The 25,769-nt window shown below is 29.6% G+C and overlaps 1 protein-coding gene across 1 annotated transcript; it reads right to left on the bottom strand.

The window, feature by feature from the left end:
• Nucleotides 1-1,108: 1,108 nt before the first annotated feature.
• On the bottom strand, nucleotides 1,109-22,446 carry LOC136978687 (selenoprotein N-like). Its single transcript, XM_067274440.1, has 8 exons — nucleotides 22,011-22,446; nucleotides 21,812-21,931; nucleotides 16,101-16,441; nucleotides 15,858-16,009; nucleotides 9,089-9,333; nucleotides 5,514-5,723; nucleotides 3,223-3,401; nucleotides 1,109-3,135 (listed from the first exon to the last, which is right to left on the bottom strand). The coding sequence occupies exons 1-8, from the start codon at nucleotides 22,287-22,289 to the stop codon at nucleotides 3,042-3,044; spliced, it is 1,620 nt and encodes a 539-aa protein (XP_067130541.1). The 5' UTR covers nucleotides 22,290-22,446; the 3' UTR covers nucleotides 1,109-3,041.
• Between the last annotated feature and the right edge of the window lie 3,323 nt (nucleotides 22,447-25,769).

Here is a 25,769-nt window from a genome sequence, read left to right as displayed (position 1 = left end):
TGGATTCGTTCAAGTGCTTCTTTTCTTAAATAAAAGTCAGTGGGGGAAAATGAGAACAATAATTGATCAATCTATTATAGTTAAGATAAAACACGCAACTTTTAAAACTCAAAGTCAAAACAGAAAGTTTAAATTCTTAGAAATGAGAGTCCCGAAGAGCAACTTCCAAGCAACTTTTCACGGTGATACCATCACAGTTTTATAAGATCAACAATCATGACTCAAATCAAACAAAAAGCATTTCAAGAAAGTATTCTAAACAAAAACATTTTGATCCTGATGGTGATAACTTTAATCACCATCAGGATTCATAAAACGACATATAATTTTTGTTATATTGAATATGATGTCCAGTCCAATCCATTTGAGAATGTTGAGATAATATTCTAATATAAAAGCGTCCTTAATCACTGAATTAAACACTAATTAATATAGTTATGCATTATATAAAAATATAACTCTGAGTAATTGTTCTTTGTTCAACATTTATAAACTATAAATAACAAATGTTAACATTTAAAAAAAAAATCATTTTATTGGAAAATTTTATCAATATATTGTAATTTTTATAAAATATTAATCAGAATTCACATGTAAATCATTTGTAACAAATATTACATACTGATAAATGCATATAAAATATACGAAATTCAAGATCAATACATGAAACTAATAATAAACTTACTGTTTATAACTCATATATATATAATATAATGGTTTGTAAAACAAACTTGAATCATCAATTATATTTTTGCAATAGAGATGCTTTAAAAAATATAATGTCATCTATCAAAGTTTGAATTACTAACCACTGATATATATGAGTTTAACATACAAATTTTAAAATATTTATTTCAAAAATAAACATTGGAACAATTTATGTAGAAAATACTACAGGTTCATTTACACAATAATGCATTTCATTATAAATACTTTTGATATATAAAATATTTTATATAATAGTATTAGTAGGTCATTTTCTAATATAAAAGTTGTAATAAAGATTTACATTATATAAAATTTTAACAGTATTACCTTCTAATATTGATAACTTTCTTGGTAGTCTTTCATTTGGAAGTAAAAATTTGCAATATAATATTAAAGAATTTATTACATATTTGTTTTTGGATATTTCAACATCAAAATTAAATTTATTAAATCATCATCAGTATAGCAAAATATTAAATTTAAAAAACATTGTATTATATGCATAAAATCTATTTACTCATATTTTTATACTATATTATAAAATAATGATTTATTTCATTTTCATAAGCAATACATGCTTTCCAAGATACATTACTTCAGATAAATCATAAAATTTATGTTAATAGGAACAGTCTAATAATAAATTTATATTTAAAAAAAAACACTAGGTACCAAGAGATTTTTGGCTTTCAACTTTCTCAATGTATCATACATACTATTTCTCAATATTTATATCAAATTTGTCACTATAATTCAATTGTAAAAGTATAAGGAACAATTTTTAATTACAAATGTATAATTGTTTATATTGTAAATTCCTTATAATAATAATATTTTAATATTAAGGAGAAAAGTATCTAAAAATCTGATTCATGTAGTACAGTAGAGCATCGATTATCCAACTTAATTGGGGACTGGGATTGGTCGGATAACCGAAAAGTATGAAAAAATACATTATTAGTATAGTGTATTAGGCCTGGTTTAAATACTAGCCTCCCTTTCATGGTCAAGCCAGTGCTGCCAGCTAAAACATGCAAAAATTTAACAAAAATAATATTAAAGTAGCCAAGACATAACCAAATATTGTAGCGCCACATCACTAGCAGACATTTGAATTTGCCGACTAGAACGCGGTCGGTTAACTGATGTGACAGTTGATCGGGGGTTGGATAATCGATGCTCTACTGTATTTAAAAAGATTAATAATACTTATTTGTATTCATACATATTATAGACTTTAAATAACTTATTAAGACTTAATAAAAGTCAATCAAATACTGAATTAAAAATATGAAATATATTTTAGAATTAATCTATTATTTAAAAATGTTTCAAATAAATATATATCAAAATTTTTCTTCTAGTTATACAAAAGATTTATGAGCATTTTTATAAAAACTTTAACTTTATTTTTACACTAAAAACATCAACCGTTAATTTTCTTTATTTTTTCACTTTGAAATTTTATACTTTATGATTTAATACAAATACATTGTTATTGAATATATTTGTTTAATATTAAAACATTCTAAGAAAATATTTTAGACATTTTAAACATTATGAAGTTGTTTAAATTTGTATTTAAAATTTAATCTGTAAGCTGCCAAAAATATTATTTTCCACAAAATTCATGTACAAAGATTAGTAAATAGCAAATCTATTAATTCTTATTTAATCTATAATATTAATTATTATACTAATTAATACTAATTTAATTTATAATAAATTTAAAGAATTGAAAATTCACATTTTTAACATTGTCATCTATTAACCATTGTTTTATTTATTTATTTTATATTTTTTCTTGACTAAATAAAATACATCTTCTAAATAACATTTATTTTGTATGAATTATTTCTTTCCTTTTAATGAATTTATAAAAATTAAAATGTAATCTGCAATTATAGATCTATATTTTATAAAATTTCCTAGATAACTTTTACTTATATTTTACTTATTTTTACATTTCAAACAGTCCCAAAAATATGTCAGTCTTATTTTTACTTTGAAAAAAGAATGAACTTTGTTTAGTTAATTTAATTCTTTCAAAAAATTTTATGATATATCATGAAATAATTAATCATCATTTAACAGTTTCAAGTCAAATAATAAATATAAGATTTGGAATAGTTCAATTAAATATAATTTTTAATACAAATTATTTAAAATTTAATTATTAACTAATTATTAACATCAACAGTTAATAAAATTAACTTTTGATGTAAAGTTTTATGTAAAGTTAATTTTATTAACTTTACATAAATAAATTATATAATATTTGATATTTATCACCATCATTTTCATATTAATAAAACATTTCAAATCTTCAAAATTTACAGTTCATCTTTCAAACTTAAAAGCTTCTGTGCTTTTGATATTCCTTCCTTCAAGAATGATGAATATTTTTGCCCTACAGGATCTGTAAAACTTTAAATGAGACATTCATTTAAAATTTTTTGGCTTTATATTTCATATATTATTTATATGATTAGAGAAAAAAAAATTAAATCTTACCCTTCAAATAATGAAAACGAGTTATCATTTGCATTATCTAAAAGTACATTAGCATTGATATGATGAACAACAGTTCCATTCGGCAATATTATTAATGACTCAACAGGAAAATTATACTTGTCAAGACAATTTTGAGCAAATTCAACAATTTCTGTCTTTGGAATACTTTTAGCTATTATCTGCAATATTTTTCAATTGTAATTACTAAATAATAAGGCATAATTAACTTCATTTCAAAAATTCCTTTTTTTTCTGTTAGACACAAAAAAAATTAATTTTATAAACTAAAGGATTCTCACCCATCAAAACATTTCATTTACAATTGCATTAAAAATGTAACTCTAAATAATATTATACAATGCTATTTTAGTATATAACATTCTCAAGCCTAAGTGTAACATAATATTGTCTATTAGTATTATTTAAGAGATTTCTGATCAAATTTGCAAACTTGATTATCAAGATAATCAATATCTACTAGACACTTGAGTAAACTATTTAAACATAAATGAGTGATTACATATAGTATCAATCTCTAGCATACTTTTGGGGGTGATATGTGTGTTGGATTCCTCAAAGACTTTAGGAAGAAAATTTAAACTAAAAAACATTGTTTTAAACAATAAATCTAAAATTACATTTTATTAATGAGTAACTCAAGAAATAATTGCACATGGATATGTCAGGCAAACGAGGAGTCCAATGAATGTCACCAAACCTGGAAATGAAGTGACCAGCGAAGAGATGATGAATAACGTCAACTGATGTTCTAGCTGTGTGGGCCATCGCCCCATCCTGTTAAAACTACACACGTCTGATGGGAATACGTTTCCTCCGTACACAAGGATGTGGAAACATATTCCCATCAGATGTGTATGACTGAATAATCCCCTTTGAGTATGACTGTTTCCTCAGTCGTACGCAAACACACGGTGATCTATCGTCCATGGTTCCATGCCTTCGAGTGAAAAGACAATGCTAAGACCTTACTACTTTCACACTACCTGCCACAAATCTGTCACTCTACCTGGTGGTGAGTTCTAGCCATTTCAAAAATGTCCATCCTTTCTACCCCACCCTGTATATATACTTGTAATTTTATTTAATTTGATTTTGTGTTATTTTATGTATATACTTTTAATTTTCATTTTTCAGTTATTATATACATGTATAATTTTTATTTTGTATAAATATACATATTTCAAAGCATAATTATTTTGTTTATTTACTACAACATTGTGATTTTTTCCAAAAATTAAACTATACATCATTGACGGTTTTTAAATTTTTATTGTGCCGTTAACAACAAAATGATCGCCAACTCCTGGTTTAGGTGTTACAGGGAGGTATAAGTAAATGGAAGGTTTTGAATTAAAACATGGTAACTGATTTTTTATTAGAGTAATTATACTTCCAATAATATGTGTTGTCAATCATTTTAAATATTTTGCATTCATTAAAAAGTAATGCTATGTTAAAAAATTAAAGATTCATATTAACTAAATTTTCACCTAACTTATTATTTAAAATTATAGTTTTATTTACTTAGGCCGCGACTCCACTAGTCGTAAAACAGCCGTAAAACCCCTCGCCATAAAAGCTTTTAATCACGTGACCTATTTGCGTTTGCGCTCGGATTGCGGTGGAGATCCGGCTAGCGAAGCTTTTTACGGCGACAGTACTATTACGGTGTATACGTGATATATCGATATAAAGACAATAATTATATTCTACGAGTTTTCTCTATACTATAATTACAAATATAGTAAAAGTAATATCTTTACTTTCATATATTGACTTTTATTATTATATTATTAAAATAATATACAACATTTATAAGCTTAGCTTTTTTATTATATACTCCCCTAAACTGAAGGATTTTCCTTTGGCTGTTCATATCGCGTGGTTTAGGCATCCATTATTATAATCGAGATACCTCTTGTCGTAGATACATGAATACTTTCGGATGTTTTCGATAAATCTTTCCAGATCTTCTAGAGTAGCCACGAGAGAATGTACACAAAAGCTCGTTTTCCGCCATTTTCGCACCGTGTCACGATGACCTAGATTTAACTGACTTCTGATTGGTGGATGGTACCGGTTTACGGTCGTATTCACTTCGAAAGTTGAACACTGCTCAACTCGCTTTTACGTTGGTTTTACGACCTGCTCAGGCGTAAAATATCATGGTCATGTGATTAAAAGCTTTTACGGCGAGGGGTTTTATGGCCCTTTTACGGCTAGTGGAGTCGCGGCCTTATACTAAATTTAAAAATATAGAAAACAAGTACCTCTAAATCTATTGTAAGAATCCAAGTACTTATAAAATGATGTTTAAGTAATTTCATTACGGGCGGACTTGAAAGAACATTTTCTCTCAAAGTCCGCCCAGATCCTCAGCAAGACTGATCATCAAGAGCACCCCAGAGTAATATTGCATGAATTAATTTATTTTCAATTTTTGCTTTATTATAAGCTTCTGTAAAATTATAATATGTAATCTGAAAATAAAATAATAATTTTCACATTCTGTAATATGTCAATATAAAATTAAATTACTAAACAGTAAAATTAAACTAAATCATATCGAACAGAATCAGTCAGTTTTGGTAACTTCTACAGAAATTTTATTTTAGAAACTTTTTATTTTACCTTTGGACAGAGCTGCCAGTGCATGAATTTGTTGCAAATTTTTGGTAAATTTTGCATAAATTCAGTAGATTTAAAGTTTTAAATCAAACTACTATGTTTTTATATATTATTTTATATAGTATAGTCAAATGTTTTATACTTATATTGTGAATGTTTACAAACATCACACACAAAAAAAAAGTTTATTAGAAATTTATTTTTTTTTACAAAAACAAACAGTAAAAACAAAGTATTTGGTACTTGGTGCATGTAGAGGTAAAAGACAAGGAAAAAGTAGATAAGTCTATTTTGTAACATGGTACTAAATCCAATAAAAATTTAAAATACTGAGTAGATAAAAATAATTTAAATTTTTAAGTTATTCTATACCATATATTTGGACCAATATGGTATATGTTTCTGTATATTCTATACAGAAATATATTGGCCTGACTATAGGTCAACGCCGAATATAAGTTCCTTCCAATTTTGGAATTGTCACTTTTTCAAAAAAAATTAGGAACTGATTATATCACCTATTATGATTAATTTTATTTGCATACAAAAAATTTGGAAAGCCATCAAAACAATACTTCATCATTTCATTAGCAATTTACTATGTCCAAATTGTTGGTAACACATTTCTTAAAGCCTTTTTAATTGTCTTCACCAACAATTCACTTTTAATTGTGGAATTTTTATTACTTTTTATGCTGTGATATGACTTTATGATAGGACTGATTATGAAAATTAGTCACATTTAATTATATTTTTCTTTCCAAAATTATTTCAGAGATAATTTCTTTTCAATTTGATTTACAAATAACTGGAAGTCAATCAGCATAATTGATTTTGACTGATCTCTTACTGGTAGTAATTTTTATGAATTACATTTAAATCAAACTTAGTTAATCAGAAAATTGTATTCAAAAAGAAAGAAGTATATGCTTGAAACCAAATCTTTGTGTTTCATTTTCACTTGTCTTCTTTTATAATTGTCTAAAACATTTTATAAAGCTTTTTTAAAAGTCAAAAACATATAATCGTATTGAATACATAAATTTATAATTACAATAAAAATTTACACTTTATAGCAGAATAAATTTTACAGTAAATTTTCAATGATCTTCCCCCAGTTATTGACTATCACTTGATTAGTAGAAACTCCTTAAAGCAATATTGCCAGATTTATGATGATTAAAATCAATAAAATGTGTTTGTAAATTTTTGGTAAATTTTGCATAAGTTCAGTAGATTTAAAGTTTTAAATCAAACTACTATATTTTTATATATTATTTTATATACTATAGTCAAATGTTTTATACTTATATTATGAATGTTTACAAACATCATACACAAAAAAAGTTTATTACAAATTTATTTTTTTTTTTACAAAAACAAACAGTAAAAACAAAGTACAACTTGGTACTTGGTGCATGTAGAGGTAAAAGACAAGGGAAAAGTAGATAAGTCTATTTTGTAACATGGTACTAAATGCTATAAGGTGAATCTTTTAGTTGCAAATTAAATTAATATTGTTTGGAAACAAACTGAACATTTTTTGTATATTTTCCATTATTGTATTTAATGCATCTTTTCTATTTGTGATGTTAATATCCTTATCTCAGGGCTTACATTTTGTGTAATCTTTTCCATTACAAGTCCTAATTAACCAGCTTTTAAATTCCAACAGTTTTCTCAATCTTCTTTATAATATTGTCTATACTTCTTTTTTTTATTGCAAATTTATTTGAACCTTCACCTCCATTATCAAAATTTTTTAATTTTATTTTTATTTAAAATGTAACAAACTTATCATTATTATCTAGTAAAAATGGAAACAGGCAAACTATAAATGCCTCTAGCAAAAATCATAGAAAGTGACACTTCCAAGAAACCTATTTGAACTCAACATGACAAAAGACAATGCTGTTTTAAACCATAAATTGTGTTGCCTGATAAAGCAGCTTTAACACAGCTTGATAAGCAGTATTGATTTCTGAGACCATAAGATTTTGGCCCCACACGATTAACTTTTTTAATTAGGGTAAAAAGAGTAAGCAAGTAATTTTGTTTCCAGCTGAATGCTGATGAAATCCTCCAGCATGAAGTCGACATTATGAGTCTATTATAACAACACATGAAATAAATTTAACCCAGAGGAAAATATATAAATTTACATGTAGTAAAAATAGTCTGATAGAATAAGGACCACTATAGTTTATTTGAATTAGCATCAATTAGAATTATTGAGAAACTTGTCATATTTATTAATCATCACTAATGGATGTGTGTTGTTTGCTTGTTTCAGGTTTTACCTATTATTTTATAATATATAATACAAAAATGCTGTTTAGTAAATTTAAAATTAATGTAGCATGATGGTAATTTATTCAAGTTGTTTTGGTAGAATTTGTCAAAAATAAATACATCCACTGTAAAATTGATGCACTGGCAGCTCTGTCCAAAAGTAAAATAAAAAGTTTCTAAAATAAAATCTCTGTAGAAGTTACCAAAACTGACTGATTTTGTTCAATATGATAAAAACAATTGAAACCAATTACTTGTTAGTTTAGTCAGTTGTTTCTGAACAATCAACTAATTAATAATTTACAATCATTCCAAGCATTTAATTCCTGCACATAGTTTGTGGGCAAGTCACAAAATGCAAAAATGTACATTAAATTACATAAACCATTTGTTTTATGTTTTGTTTATTTTTATTTTGTTCTTGTGCCTCCTCCCTCCTGGGCCTCTAGGCTTAAGTCTACTCAGACAAGTGGTTAATCTGCCACTGATATCAGTGCTTCACATGATGAGCATAAGAAATGTGCATATGGTTTTTGGAATTCTCTAATATTTTGAATATTAATACATAATATAGTCAATATTACTTAATATAATTAATAAATATTCTAACTGAGAAAAACCAATGAATAAGTAAAAAAAGATTTTTATTGTATTATACTACTGCTGGAAATCAAAAGTTGTGTTTCCTTATATAATTACATAGAATACAATTAAGAAAGCTTATTACTATTCATATTGAATTTTTTATTTGTTAAAAAAAGTTACAAAAACAAATTTTAAAGTTCGAAAATGATAAACTAGTCAAAAACAGATTTCTTGAAATAAAATATAATCAGTATGTACATATGTTAAAAAGAAATCAATAAAAAATGAAAGTTTATATTTTTGTTTCTTATATGGCTTAATTTTTGTCTTAAAGTATTACCTGCTTAAAAGGATACATGGTTTGTTCTAATATTCTTAATGATTCCTCCATATCTAGCTCTTCCAACCATTTTAAAGATAAAAATAATTTTTCATAATTTGATGGACTATAGATAAATGTTTCATTAGCTCTTTCACTATTTAATTTAATAGATGGACCAGTTGACATTAACTGAAGTTGTGAAATAAAACCTATATCAACTTCCATTCCATCAATTTCTTGTGGCCCATTTAACCACTCCATATCTAAAAAAATTAAATTTTTCTTTATTTAAATTACAATAGGTAATGTTTCATAGATTGATTTATATCTTCATTTGATTACAATAGTTATTAAAATCTCTATGAATATACATCAAATTAAAAAGTTTACTTGTGAGGAGTAGACTTAGTGATGCTGGAAAGGAGTCAATTATTATTATTTCGATGTAAATAAACAACTGTACAAGATGTGTGTGTTTCTTGTGATTCCTAACAAAATAGTAATAGGCATGGTTCATTTCTGATTTTGTCAAATTTATTTCACAAGTAAACTTTTCATTTGATCACTATTACAGTATAACTGCTAACAAGTAATAAAAAAATCATTTATTGGGACCTTGAATAAGTTCTCGCTGTTTTTTCGTAAAAATTAATGCTTTATTTTAAAAAAGTCATAAAAAACATGTCACTGAAAGTATTGTCCATCACTAGCCACTACTTTCTCCCATCGTTCTGGCAGCATTTGAATTCCACGTCAGAAAAATGATACGTCTTTTGAGGCTATCCAAGAATCAACCCAATTTTTGGCATCTTCATAAGAATGGAAGTGCTGCTCAGCCAGGCCATGTGCCATCGATCGGAACAAGTGATAATCGGAAGGGGCAATGTCTGGTGAATACGGCGGGTGGGGTAGGACTTCCCATTTAAGTGTTTCCAAGTAGGTTTTCACCGGTTGTGCAACATGTGGCCGAGCATTGTCATGTTGCAAAATCACTTTGTCATGTCTCTGCTCGTACAGTGGCCATTTTTCTTTTAATGCTTGGCTCAAACACATCAATTGTAGTCGATAGCGATCTCCTGTGATGGTTTCATTCAGTTTGAGCAGCTCATAATAAACTATACCTAGCTGATCCCACCAAATGCAGAGCAGAAGCTTTGAGCCATGGATATTCGGCTTTGCTGATGATGTTGATGCATGGCCAGGCTTACCCCACGATTTTCTATGCTTAGGATTATCGTAGTGAATCCACTTTTCATCCCCAGTCACGATACGATGCAGAAAACCTTTCCTTTTCTGCTGTTGAAGCAGCTGTTCACACGTGAAAAGACGCCGTTCGACGTCTCTCAGCTTCAACTCGTACGGCATCCAATGTCCTTGCTTTTGAATCATTCCTAATCCTTTCAAACATTTTGAAACTGTTGTATGGTCAACTCCTAATGATTCTGCAAGTTCAGCTAGCGTCTGACATGAGTCTTCATGAAGTAATGCCTCCAATTCCTCATCTTCAAACTTTTTCGGTGCGCCAGAACGTTTTTTATCTTCAATGTCAAAATCATTATTTTTGAAGCGTCTAAACCAATCTCTGCATGTTGTTTCCGACAGAGCATGGTCACCGTAAGTCTCAACAAGAATTCTGTATGCTTCAGCTGCAGATTTTTTTTGAATAAAATAGTGCAATAAAATTCCCCGCAAATACTCTTTTTTTGGCACAAAATGCGACATTTTTAACACCACGAGAAAAAAAGTTGTTAACACTTCGGCGAAATGACATATACTGATTTTCAAGGTCGCTTATTGTACTTCCTTACAGATGCGTCACCATCTAAAAATACATGCACAGTTCTAGTAACACCACCTGCTGTAAAACAGCGAGAACTTATTCAAGGTCCCAATAGATCCCTAAAAAATTTTAAACATAAATATATATACATAAATGTTAAAATAAAAAAATGCTATGACTTAATGAATGTTTAAATACAAAAATAGTTTAATGATAATGTAAGAAATTAAAACTTCATGAAAACAAAACTTTAATCTAAGTATTTCTAACAACCAGAGATCTAAAATCCATTATTCATGAGTCATAATTATGCTAATTTTTAGCAATTTGATTACATAATTGGACTTAATGGTTCATAATCCACCTTTAGATCTTTGGTTACAGTATTTCAATATTGGACTATGGTTTATGTTAAAGTGGTTTTTTGTGAGCAAAAGCCAGATGCTTTTTGCCAAATTCAGGTATTGTATATTTGAATTTGGCAAAAAGCCTTTGGCACTTTCAATGGCATTACACTAGTTTACTTTGCACCCTACAATCTAGTGACTAGAAGTCAACAAGAATTAGGTGGTCACACAAAAGTTACACAGGAAAGTGAAATATAACCAATTTTTTCTCTTCAGATCAGCATCCACTTAAATCTTTATTAAGATTTTTAATTTTTAACCTCCTATTAGTCCAAAAACCCTTTTACTTGTAAGTTTATGTTAACAATAGTTATAGCGGATACTGATAAATTTCAAGATATATGAGGTACCACAAAAGCTAATTCTGGCAACTGAAATTTGAACTTATCTCATATCAATCAACTTCTGCACAACAGATGAGGTGCTCAGCACTGTGCCCTCTACTGGAACACATTTGTTGCACAATATTTTATTGATGAGCAAATTTTCACCTAAGATCTCATATAATTTTTTCATACAAGTTTTCAGTACCAGAGGCACCAAAATTATATTTCACAAGAAGCATCATCTTCAATGTTGCAACAAAGTTGAGTTTTCTCACTTGTCCATATAGAATTCACAAGAGAGACCCTTTCAGTGGGTGAATAGTCCAAAGGAGACAGGGAGAGATACTGAATAAACAAAGGAAGATGCCTTCTGGCAGCTTCAGAGTACATACAGTATCTCTCAAGCTATATTGGAGTACTGTATTGAACTATTGGTTGATTAAAAGTTAAAATGTACACATGCAAAACCAATTCTATCTTGCCACAGTGTTTAATCAGCTATCAATGCACCCTATATAATAAACTAGCTTTGTCCAGTCAGCAAATTGAGAGCATCAAAAGCATTCTATCTTTATGAGAGACATTTGTGGCATGCAAATATAAACATCACTCAATCCAATCTGTTAATATCAAACCAAATTTATCAAGAGATGGCACCTAATGCCTACCTCTAGGGTACTTAACATTTAATTATTAATAGTAGTGTTAAGATAACCCAATATAATTTGGCAATTGTTATGGCACTAATATTTATGTCATGGCCTAAAGCAGCATATTTGTGTATTCCATTCCACCAAGCATTTGGGAATGCAATGATGGGACATGAAACTCAAATTCCATCTAAATTTGGGAAGGGAATATGACCTTGTTAGTTAATATTACACACACACACACACACACACACACACACACATATATACAGTGGTGATATTCAGCGGGTTCGCACAGGTTCGGCCGAACCCGTTGTTAAAATTTTTAGTTTCTCGAACCTTGTTAAACACATGGAACATTTCTCAGTGGTTTTGTTTCTTTTAAAAAATATATTAAAATATACGTATTATACTCTGAAACACTACTAAACTAGAGCTTTATACCCCGTTCGCACCGAGCATTTCAATCTAGATTGTGAGCAAGGTCGGGGACTATGTCTTGGTGCGATCTCTCTCGACCGTTTCGCGAAACGAGGTTTAATCGCGATCGATTCAAGAGAGTTCTTGAAACTAGATCCAGTCATAAGAGAGATCCCACAATCTCACGCGCGCCGAGATAATACAAGATGGCTATGGAACACGTGTCGGGCTATGGACAGTGAAATAAAAAGGATATTGTATTTCGAGAGATGATGACATCTATTATCAGCAGTGCCATTCGAGGTGAAAGATTTCTCTGCCTAAAAAAAAAAAAGGTCAACAGCACTAATATACTATTGTTACCTGGTCTTTGCCCAGGGCCCCTTACGTTCCAAATACGCCACTGATTATTAGATATATCGCAAGAAAAGGTATTGTATTTATTTCTAGCTAAAACTTCCATTTCATTTGTCGGTGATTGTCAGGGAAAAATTTTCTGCTAGCAAACCCTTTGTTAATTATTTTGAATATCACCACTGCATATATATATATATATACATACACACATACAGATATATATATATATATCTGTATGTGTGTATGTTTTATTTATATATATAATACATGTATAATTTACATATATTTATGTTAAAATTTTTATTTTATTTAATATATATTTTTTGATAACACAATGCACCATCAAACTATAGTCTATACTAGAATCTATTTCAATTTTTTAATTACAAGTTTGTCTGATCTACAATAATATTGTTCAATATTTATGAGGTGACATCAGTAAACAGTAAATTGAATCTTAACTTGAACTACTAACAATAAATTATGAAGAATCTAAATGAATTTAGACTAGATTCCTTATGGTGGTATACCATGCAACAATACAGACATTTAAATTTTTAATTCTTAAAAGATGAAGTTTTAAGTTTTTTGACTTTGTTAAAGACATGTAAACATCCACTTCGACTTAACAAGTATATTGTGAATTGACAAATCAATTGTCATATCAGACTGTGAAAGAACCATAAAAGCATGATACTTTAACATATGAAAAATTATTAAAGAGGAAATACATTTCATCTAGATTTGTGTCAATTACTATACACTTTATTTGTCATTTAACTGAATTTAATTACTTATGATAATTATTTATTGTGACATTGTCATAATGCCAGGCTGCAATTTTTAATCATCTTTTAATTTAAAAAAAAAAAAAAAAAACATGTGATTCTGGTCCAAACTGGAGGTTCATATATAGTTAATCAGGATCTCTAGCCTCCAAGTTTTACATATCTGGTCTCAATTTTCATGTAACTCTAGTCTCAAGATTAATGAAAGACTACAGCTAGACAGGCAGACAGAAACAACAGTGCAAATATATAGATCTGCAATTTGAAAATTGGAGCCCAATAAAATAAAAAACTTAGTTACTAAATCTTGGAATAATCTAGTACAGCAAACTATTTGTACTTTAAATAACATTTAATATTAATAAGTTTCATCCATAGAAAAATAAAACTTTTTCACAAAACAGTAATTCATGTTTCTGTCTGCACATCATAAATATAGGTATCCATCATATAACATGGTAGATATGTTCCAAAAAAAGTGCTGTGATATGTAAATTCATTCTATATGAAACAAAGGACTAATGCAAAACATAGGGTTACATTCCAGAAGTTAACAAAAGTATATTATTCTTAATTTAAAATTTATTTTGTATACTAGTACTTTCTATATTTTAACAGCTTATTATAATGTTCTTTATTTAGTTCACCTGAACTAAATAAAAAACATTATTTTTGATCTGTAAGACTAAATATCTGCATCCATATTTTCCAGTATAATAAGTCCTGTTAAAATATAGAAAGTACTAGTATACAAAATAAATTTTAAATTAAGTTAAAGGACACAAAGGAATGTATATTATTCTTTTTCATTACTAAGTTTATAAATAAGTTTATTAAATAAGTTTATTAAAGTAAAGTTTATTAAAGAAATTATTTATTAAAGAAATAAGTTTATTAAAGCAATCAATAATTTATTTCCAATCAATAATTAACTAACAAGCACAATTAAAAGTACCGTTAATATTAATTTTAGTTAAATGAGGGCATTTTCTTTTTACAAAGTATCATTTTTATCTGAGCTTTTTTGTTGACCATGAACACAAATATCAGCAACATCTTCATTTTTTATTTTTATCATAATTTTCTATGGATGACAAAATAAAAATATATTATTAATCAATAATTTGTTCTAATGGGTTGCTTTTGTTCAGTCAAGAACCAAGCAATTTTTTCCAGAATTTGTGTTCAAATACCAAATTGTTCGAATTGGGAACAGTTCGAGTACAGAGATACTGCCATATTTCATTTGTCATTTTTACAAATGATTATTTACCTAAGGTTAAAAAAAGGTTAATGACACTTACCTAAAACTGTTTAAATAAACTTTACTAAATACGAAGAATAATATATAAAAACAAAACACAATGACAGTCTTAAGGGCTAAAGTCTGAAAGCAATGACAATGGTACTCGGTTGATAAGAAAACTAGGACAAGAAGGAAAAAATTCTAATATCAGTTTTTATTATAGTAACCTGATGAAAGACACAAAACAAATTGAAAATTTCAATATTCAAAAATCTGTGGGCAAATTTCAGACAACATACATGATACTTAAATTAAAAAAAAATATTGAATAATGGAATTTACACTTAAAAATTGTGAAAGTTTGTTTGGAGGACTTCCCAAACCATGTTAGAACAAAGCTGGAAGTCGTGTTGTACAGTAGAAGTACCATGTTGTACTGTACAAGGGATACCTACATATTATATTTAAACCAAAAATTTCTTTTAATTGCATAAATAAAACTTAATTATCATATAATATAATGTAACTAAGTAACTATTTTTGCAGCATCATTAAAAAACTTCATAAAAAACAGATTGATATTTGTGTCAAGTAACTAAAATAAAATTAAAAATTTTTTTAATTATTAACCTTGTGAAAAGGTAAGTAATCTATTTTCCCAAAACTTATTAGTAATGCAAAAAATAACCATATAATTGTTATTTAATATCATCAAGTGATCAAATCTTTGATACAACTTAGTTTTATTTATATTTTATTCACTAAAAGCTATATATTTGTACCGAAAGTAACTATAATTAAAAATTTACCTACCAACATTCAATTTTCTGTCAGAAGGAACTTCCATATTAAAATAAAAAACAGATGAGCTATTTCTATTTATTATAATACGTCCTTTAAATTGTGATGGAGTGAACCAAAATGGAAACTGTGGAGGACTATTTAACTGAAATTCAGCATGCAATCTAAACGAACAATTCAAATGATAAATTCTTAAAAAATAAAATTAATTATAAAATAGAAAATGTTAAATAAAGTTCTTAATTCTGTATTTACCTAAATATTATATCTACAAAATCTGTTGATATACCCCTGATAATAGCAAGTGTCCCTTGAGGAGCAAATCGTGAATGTAGAAATGGACGTACATGTAACATACTCAGTAGAGCATGAATAAAATAATACTGACTAGCAACTTTAGGTGGGTAATATCTCATACTAGAAAGCTGAGCTACTCTTTCATTCAAAGATGGAGGAATTACCCACCATGTAGTTCCAGGTTTCAAGTCTTGATTTTCAGGTGGTAAAAATGCAGAAAAATGCTTTGTAGCAAAGTTTTTCCACTTAACTGCAGATTTATTCCAATCAAAGAGGCCTTTAAATGCATTGTTTTGATTCTGTATAAATAAAATTAAAATATAGATTAATATGGATATACTTTCAAGATAAGTTCTTTAATTTTATGAGAATAATATTTACTAGAGAATTAATAAAATCTGTTTTGAAATTAATTTTAAAATATCAATTGATATGTATCTGTTATTGTGTTTTTATTTGATTTGCATTTTTAAAATTAATAACAATATGCTATATTTGACTTCATATTTGCAAAATGATGAAAAAGTATGAAATTTTTGTTATGGTAGAGTATCAAGATCAATGATTTTGAGTTAAATTTAATTTTAAAGCACTGTTGAATTAAACAGTAAAGCTAGAAAAGTAATAAGAATTCTGCATCCTATTAGAAGGAACTGGAGAATAAAATCAGAGAGAATATATCATTCTATTATTAAAAGTTTTCTAATTTATGAGTATAAACATGAATGATAATGAAAATACTGAAAAATAAGATAATTTTTACAAGATAGACTTTTGAAAATGCAGAATGCCAAAAGACAAGGCTAAGTAGAATAAGAAATGAATAAATTCTAAATTTAATGGAAATAAAAGAAACAGAAAAATAAAGATCTATGTGATATGATCTTTGATCTATGTCAAAATGATCCATGATGAATTAAAGTGTTTATTATTTTTTTTTTGTAATAATAAACTTCATATGACACATTATGAATAATCAAATTTCATCAATCTCCCTTAATCTAAGTAAGACAGATTCCCCTCCATTATTATTATTAGAAAGTTTCTACAGAAGCACATTGCACAATGATTTACTGATTTTTGTGTTGGACTGAATGAAAAAGACTGTTACAAATGATTGAAATTGGTTTTTGAGAATGATGCTCCATCTTTTACTATTGTGTTCAGGTGGTACAAAAAATTTCAGAGGGGTTGTACTTCCTTCCATGATGAACCACATGCAGGGTGACCATGAACAGCAGTGGCTCCTGAAAATGTAACTGCTATCCAATGTATGATTGCAGAAGACCAAAGATGTATCTATGAAATGATACAGGAGAGCTGCAGATTGGAGCTTCTGCTGTTGTACACATTCTGCATAAGGAGTTATGGTTAAAAAAGTAGTGTCTCGATAAATACTGCATCAGTTGACAGATTTCCAAAAGTCAGATCATGTCAGAATCTTTAAAAAAACTCTGGAGATATTGAACAAGGTGGACACCAGATTATTTCCAAGACTATTACAGGTGGTGAGATACACATACCATTTTACGACTGTCCCAAGAAAGCTGGATATGGAACCATAAAGATGATCCAATTCCAACAACTGTGAAAAGGCAGAGAGCAATAAAAAAAATTGTTTTCAGCTTTGTTCTATAGCACTGGTCTAGTGAAAGCAATTAAGCTTGAAGAACAGAAAACAATAACAACTAATTGATACACTACAGTTTGTCTTCCTAGAATTTGGGAGTCACTGAAAATTTGAGGTCTAATTATGCATCATAATAATGCTTCATCAAACACTGTCAAGTAGACTGTTGATTTCCTTCAAGCTAATAATATCAGAATCATTGCCAAATCTGGTGAATATTGTGGATGTTCAATATGTGACTTCTGGATACTTTTTAATCTCAAAAAACATTTGAGGGGTTGAAAATTTAACACAGAAGATGAAATTGAAGCTTCCGTGACAGAGTATAGCATTCCAGAAAATGAGTGACATAATTCTTTTGATCTTTGAAAGGAGTAGTTACATCAATGCATTTTAGCCAGAGGAGAGTACTTTAAACATAAATAAAAAATATTTTGTTTCAGGCCTTATAGTATGCCTGTATTGCAAAACTTTCAGAGTCACCCTCGTAAAAGCAATTTGAAACAAGAATGAGAGACAAAATAGTGGTGAAGAACAGTATTTATATGTAGTAGTCTGTATAATGAAAAGAATTTAAAAAACAATAACATTAAATTTAAGTTATATTCTTTATAAAGCAAATGAAATACATTGAGTTTTAAAAGTTATCAATATTATATTCTTATTTAATTATTTATTTATTTTAGTAATGTTCAAATGATTTAGTCTGTATTAAAAACATTATGAAATTTTTATACAGTGAAACCTATCTAAAATGTAACCTGAATAAAATGAAAGCCCACCTAAATGAAACGGAATGACTGTCTATGTTCAATTTTACTATAAGATGGAAATCTTAGAGTAAAATTGTCCACTATGGAAGTAGACAAGCTTTTTCAGTATGAAGAACTTAACTTAAAGGTGTAACAATCACCACATAACATGACAAACTGTATTTGGAAAACGAGTTCAAATCTTTTCAAAGGAATAAGGTTACATAACGAAGGGACATAATAAACACAAAGTCTTTGTTAGAATTAACCAGACTCAAATTCTTTTAAGAATGAAGAACTTTAAAAAAATGGAATTAATTTCTGAGAACAGAGTGCTTGAGAGCAAACAACAAATATAACTTATAGAAAAAGTGAAAATAAAGTAATGTAGTGTTGTCAACTTGCCTCGTATGAACAATGGAATGGCTAATAACTAACAAATACCAAGTTTTCAAGAATAAGTGTATTAACATTATTGAAAATTACAAAAATTAAAATTGATGGTTTTAAGTACCATATTAAAATTTATTGAGCAGTCAGGTTACAGACTAATTTGGTCTTTGTACTACTGCAACATGATTAGAATTTCCAATAGCAGAGGGAGAAAATAGTTCTTGGTTTACAAATTGGTTTGTTCACTGTCATGTGAGCTTATATGGATTGCATCTGAGAACTTTCAGTATTGAAATACCTGGCACGAGTTTGCATGAACATATTCAAGAGCATTTTAGAATCGAATAGTTCTCAATTCTTGCATTCAAATACTCCCATCTTTAATTGGAATCACTTTAGATTAAACTTAATAAAAAAATTTTACTATAAAATTGAATAAAACTGTGTGACATTTACCTGATATAGTTTAAAAATTAAAAAAATAGTCTAAAATATGTTCAAAATGGAAACCTACCAAAATGGTAAAACAAAATTTGGTGCTGCAAAATTCTAGTTTATACAGGTTTCAATATAGCATAAAATAATTTATCCTTACATTCTTTAAATTTCATTTTATAGTAACTTTTTCATTAACACTATCATTAAAATGTTTAAAAACCATTAAAAAATCAAATTAAAGGATTCACAAATTTTGACCTATAAAATATCATTCAAAGTAACCAGTAGATTTTTTTGGGTCAAATACATAAAAGTAATCACCATAAGAAATGATATGATGCAAATTTGTTGAACAGTTTCTGTTTAAGAAAATAAAAATTTATATTTATAAACAATATATCCATTTACTCTGAATTATACTCTTTGGCCAAAAATAAAACTTTTGTGTCTATTTTGTCTATAAGTTGGTTAGTAGTGATAGTCAATTTGATAATACCAAGATGTCCCTAAGAATTGCTAAAAACATGAGAAAGACATGTTATTTTATAAAACAGAGTAATCTGAATTTTACCAAATTGCAGCAATTTGGTATAATTCAATTATATACTGATTGGTGTCTGCAGTGATATAAAAATATTATTACACATAAAATCCAAATTATAACAAAATTTTGTACTATAACATTATTTATAATATCATTATTTTTAGTATATTATACACAAGTATTGCCTTTTCAATAATCTACACTTATTAGATCACAAAAAAAGTTTTTAAAAGTGTTTTAAGTGGTTTACTTGGTGTTTATACACCCTTCGTGATGCACTTAGAACCCTCCACGAGACAGGAATACAGACACTTACTCTGAATACTTTATTTGGGGTCCTTCCTGAAACAGGTGATCTCCTGGTTCAGGATCTAGTTTCAAAAATTAAAGTCATTACGTAATGACTTTAATTTTTGAAACGAGATCACTCATGATTCCTGTTAGATTCAAAGTTTGCTAGTTCAAATTTCGCTCCGAAAACGGTAGGGTCTTTATTGTAACAGATCGTTACAAAGAACATAGCTTGAGGATGGACCCAGGGAGGGATCCAAAAATGTTAGCGTACACAATTTAACCATACCCACACCGGTTAAAGGTTTTATTGAAGGATTATTTGTATATTTCTCCCATGTGTGTTGATCATTTGTTTAGTAATAGGTCTACACCTAATTTAACATTAATGTGAATACACAGAAAACGGTAGGACTATAGTTTTATTTTCTTCATTATTTTTATTCCATTTTAATTAAATAAATAATCAATTGTTCCTAAAACATTTTATTACTTTGGTTGGTTAAAACTTTGGTTGGTTTTATTTAGACTAGGCTAGTTATGTAAATTTTCTTTAATTAGTGATAGGCTTATTACTTTTTCTATGTTAATATCTCTTTTAACCTGTAGTACCTTAATATTAATGTCTCTGTTGGCATAGGCAAGTCCTTACGGTGATATAATGAGTGATATAATACAATCCAACCATGGACACATTTCCTTTTCACCTCCCAGTGTCTCATATTTTATCTTTTGAAAGAAAAATATGAGACAGGGAAAACATTTTTTGCTCAACATTTCTTATACATACAGAAAAAATGAATACTCCATTACATTTTAACACCATCTGTAGACCTTATCATGTATTTCTCTTTGTAAAATACTGATCCTAACAATTGCTGTTACATAAGTTTTGAACAGTGTCATATTTACTCACATTGACTCTAGTTATTAAATATACAGAACAGTGGTGTAGCGTGGGTGTTGGCCGCCCAGGGCAGAGGAAATTTTGCCACCTCCTTATTTAGGTATTATTATTATTTATTGTGAAATTTTGCCGCCCCTGCCGCCCCCACTACGCTACACCACTGATGCAGAAGAGCATGCAAAGCTGCCAAACATGTGTTTCTTGATGTTTTGTTATATAACAATTTAGAAAAACAATATAAACTATTTATAAATTTTTCTCTTCAAAAAAATTCTTAAAATTCATTTAAAACTCAAGGTGTACCTTAGAATGAAAGAAATGTGGTATATAATTCCACTAAAACATACTTTCCACTAATTTCATGCATTAATTAGTTCAGATTATCAAGAGCATACTATAGTAGGCAGACCATATCATTTACAATCCAACCATGGACACATTTCAGATCAGTGATTGAACTGATTGAACTGCAATAAATAAATAAATTTTAAAAACTAAATAATCTATAAATTGTTGAAATTAAATTGAATTGTTAATAAAACTCTTTTATTCAAATTAGTACTTGATTGTTCTATTCAAAAACTGATTCTACAATTAAGTATTAACAAGAAAAAATGGGAAAGTCCCCAGAAATCTAGGATATCTGGTCATCTTAGCTGTAGACTCTATATAATCCAATAAAAATGATTTTAAAAATTTGTTATAAGATCATACCCGCAATATATCTGGTGTTATTTCCTTAGACAAGGACTCAATACTGAAAGGTTGAAATTTCGATTCAATCGTAATTACTTCATCTTCAGCATTAATAACAATTTCTGGAGCCTCTTGAACCTGTAAAATAAATATAACATAAAAATTGATTTTGTCTACTTATTTACATTTAATAATATATATAAAACATTTCACATACAATATAGTTAGAACTTGTACTCTGCAAATATATTTTAAGCGGTGTTAAATCATATTTGATAATGTTTAAAAATTCTGTAAAACTCAGACGTTCATCGTTATCAATGTCTAATTTAGAAAATATTTCTTTCAGATCAATATCAGTTGCAAACTCTCCTTTAAACTTGTCATTTTCCCAAGTTATATACACTATAAAAGTTACTACTATAAATATGAATAAAATCCAATTTTTAAATCTGTTTAACTGGCTTTTAATTGTTTTGCGATTTTCCGGTTCCATTTCTCAAGCTTTCCATGTGAACAGTCATTTACTGCAGTTTCTTCGAGTAAACAGGAAATTGCACAGCACAATTTTTAATACATTATCAATAGTGAAAGTTATTACATTATCAAATCTAAATGTCAATATCACTTGTTGCTTGAAAATCACACAACGTTAATTATTTACTCATGCGATATACACTTTCTTCTGCCATCTTTTATCCACATTTCATATTAACTTGCCTTTGCATTTTAATATTTAATAAAAGGTTTCATCACAAGTTGTCAACTCGTCGGAAGTTCACGCGTGCACATGTCAACGAAATTCTCTCAAAAGCGCCATCTTCTTTTTTTAAAAAATTCGGATCTCTAAAAAGTATTATTTTTTAAAGTTAGAATTACTATAATGTAATATTTTATTTTATTTAGCGGAGCGTATTTTATTTAAATGGATAAATAAATCGATAATTCCTAGTTATAAGTGAAAATCGGTCATGATTAAGGTCAAAAGAACTAATGTGTAACCAAGGTGAATAGTTTTGTAATTGCAGATTTCCACTATTATTATTATTTTTTTTATCAATTATTAATAATAGTCATCAATTTGTAAAGTTTAATTTCAAGATAGACATTTTAAAAGTATATATTAGAAGAGCTAATTTTTTTTTCTCATTTACTTAACAACTTGCTACGAATACAAAAAAATAATACCTCTAATTTAAATCTGTGAATACTGAACGCGTATTTTTATTATTTTTCAGGCTTAGTCATGCGATTATATCACTAAATATATAAATAATTTTTATGTCCTTATCTTTCATTTACAATTACACTAAAAATATATTATCTGATTCAATTTATGAAAGTTTAGCTCCATCATATAGATGGTCGTATGGCGAGCAGTTAAGATGACAGCCTGCCGCTCTGCGATCGAATCCTAACGGGTCGAAAAATTCCCAGGAATTTTTCGGGGGTGGTCCGACCGGATATGTTGGGCCCCGACCCTAACCAACCGGCCGCTCCATTGTGGATTCGACCAGATCCACAATGGCTTGAAAAGTGCACACAGCGCAGAAAAAGAAATGAAAAAATAAATGCAAACTAGTGCGAATGAAAAAATTCAGATTACGGTTAAGTATGCAACTTTCGTTTGTTTGTGTATTAAATTACAGCAACGAAACACTTGGGCGATCTGCCTAGGGGATGCCTTCCGGGAGGTCTTTTTAAGGGTAACTGGCCCCTATTCAGGCGTTCGTTATAAACGTGGAGAAAACCTGGAAAACTCCACGCGGCTAGCCCGTCCTGGCGAGGCGTAAACTCACGACCAAATTCCCAGTGTTCAGGGAACGGAACCGCTTGGCCACTGGTGGGCCTAGTGAAATTTTCATTAGGAAAAAACGAGCTGGAAAAAACACAAATAGGCACATATAATACCTTGTTTATTTTTCAGAACATTTCCAAACAGTTTTCGTTTGGAAATGTTCCAAACGAAAACTTCCAAATTTTAAAAAATTAACTGAAGTTCCAAACAGTTGGCAATTCTAGTCTCCCAAGAGCGATAGGCTTTTTTTTTTTTTTAAACTCTTTTCGCCCGGTGGGCATTAAGAGGGCTCTTTTAGCAAGCCCATTATGGGTTGCCTGTTCGAGACTCCTTCGACTTTATGAATATGACCTAAGTTTCTGTTGCCTGTTCGAGATTAAATTGCGAGTTTTCTGATTATTACGTAGTATAATAATCAGAAAACTTACAAAAATATTATATATGTGTAAGTAGCACGTACCAAATTCCGCCATTGCCGGTCCCAAGCCCGGGTGAGAAAGGATAAGGGGCGTGGAAGGAACTGGTAAACCACCACGCTATTTTTACCAGAACACTTCATGGCAAGCTACAAAGGAAGTTCTATTATGCTCATCAGCGGTGGATCTTCCAGACTGCCTGATCACCAACCGGTTACTGAAGAAGAGCATAGTTTGTATCGCCTGTTCAATCAAGACTTTGATGAAGTAGCAGGATCAAACTCTGAGGAGCACCCTGTGGCTAATACTCTTGATGAAAGGGTCAAACTGCGCTTCATAAAGAACAACATAAACGTGGGAACTTGGAACGTAAGAGGAATGACTCTCGGCAAATTGGAGATAGTAAAGAAAGAAACGATAAGATGCAATTTTGACATTCTAGGAGTCAGTGAACTTCACTGGAAAAGGAATGGTTTCTTCCAATCTGATGTATATACTGTATATTTCCACTGTATCCACTGTATATTTCTCAGGAAAGGACAACATCAGGCGTAAAGGCGTGGCATTTATAGTCAACAAAAATATCGCCAGGTGCATTAGTGGATATAATGCCAGTAATGAGTGAATCATCCTAATCAAAATCAACAGCAAACCTATGAATATAAACTTCATACATGTTTACGCCCCCACGACAGACGCCACTGAAGAGAGCATTCTACAGCGAACTTCACAACACGATTTAAACCATACCAAGGAAGGAAATGTTTTACGTTTTAGGAGATTTTAATGCCAAAGTGGGCGCTGTTGGAAAACATGGTCTTGGAGAGAGAAACGAGGCAGGAGACCGATTAATACAATTTTTTCTGGAAAATGACATGGTAATTATGAACACAATCTTTAAACAGCACAAAAGGCGTCTATACACTTGGACCTATCCAAGTGGACAATACAGTAATCAAATTGATTATGTATTGTGTCAGAAAAAGTGGAGAAGCTCCATTACTGTAGTCAAAACATTGTGAGGACCCGAACAGGGGTCGACAGAAAGGGACGAAATTGGAGATTTCCATTGTTTAATGAAAGTTTTTTTTCTGTATTTAAACAATGAAAGAGGCGAATTCGAAAAACATGCGCCGCGAACAGAATCAAGTTCTGTCGCGATGATGACCTCTCCCGCGCCCTCCATCGGGTTTCGAATTGGCACCAGGTGACAATGAGAGACCAATGGAGAGGCGACTTGGGGGAGAAACAGTATAAAACCGTCGTTTCAAGGACATAAAAGAGTTCTTGGATGCGCGAGTTTCCTCCCTTGGTGGTGTGTGCTCCCGAAACATCAGAAGGAAAGGATCCCTTCCGAACCCAGCGGAAGCATCGTGGATATGTGGTTGTCTAGCCATCTCTAGATCATCGGTTCGCCTCGAGTGAAGCCGCCGAAGTACGTGCATTCGCCCCGGGGCCTATCGTCTTCTCGTTGTCCACGTCGAACTACCAGACACCTGAACACGAACTTTGGACGAACTCTTTTTTCGGACAATTAGTCTCGTGCTTTGTGTGGTTTTACCTCTTCGAACAAGAGTAAATTGTAAGAAAACTTCTATGTTTATTAAACGGTTTTTGATGGCCAACCAGTCTCAGTGAGTCAGTCCACCCCCACAAGACCGTCTGACCGCTCGATCGCCTTTGCTTTCTTACACTCCTATCGGCAAACCCTACAACATTACCGGGTGCTTTTTTTTTAAACTCTTTCCGCCCTGTGGGCACT

This window comes from Centruroides vittatus, unplaced genomic scaffold (genome assembly GCF_030686945.1).
Source record: "Centruroides vittatus isolate TY-2023 unplaced genomic scaffold, ASM3068694v2 contig_549, whole genome shotgun sequence".
NCBI lineage: Eukaryota > Metazoa > Arthropoda > Arachnida > Scorpiones > Buthidae > Centruroides > Centruroides vittatus.
This window is presented reverse-complemented; position numbering and strand designations above follow the sequence as displayed.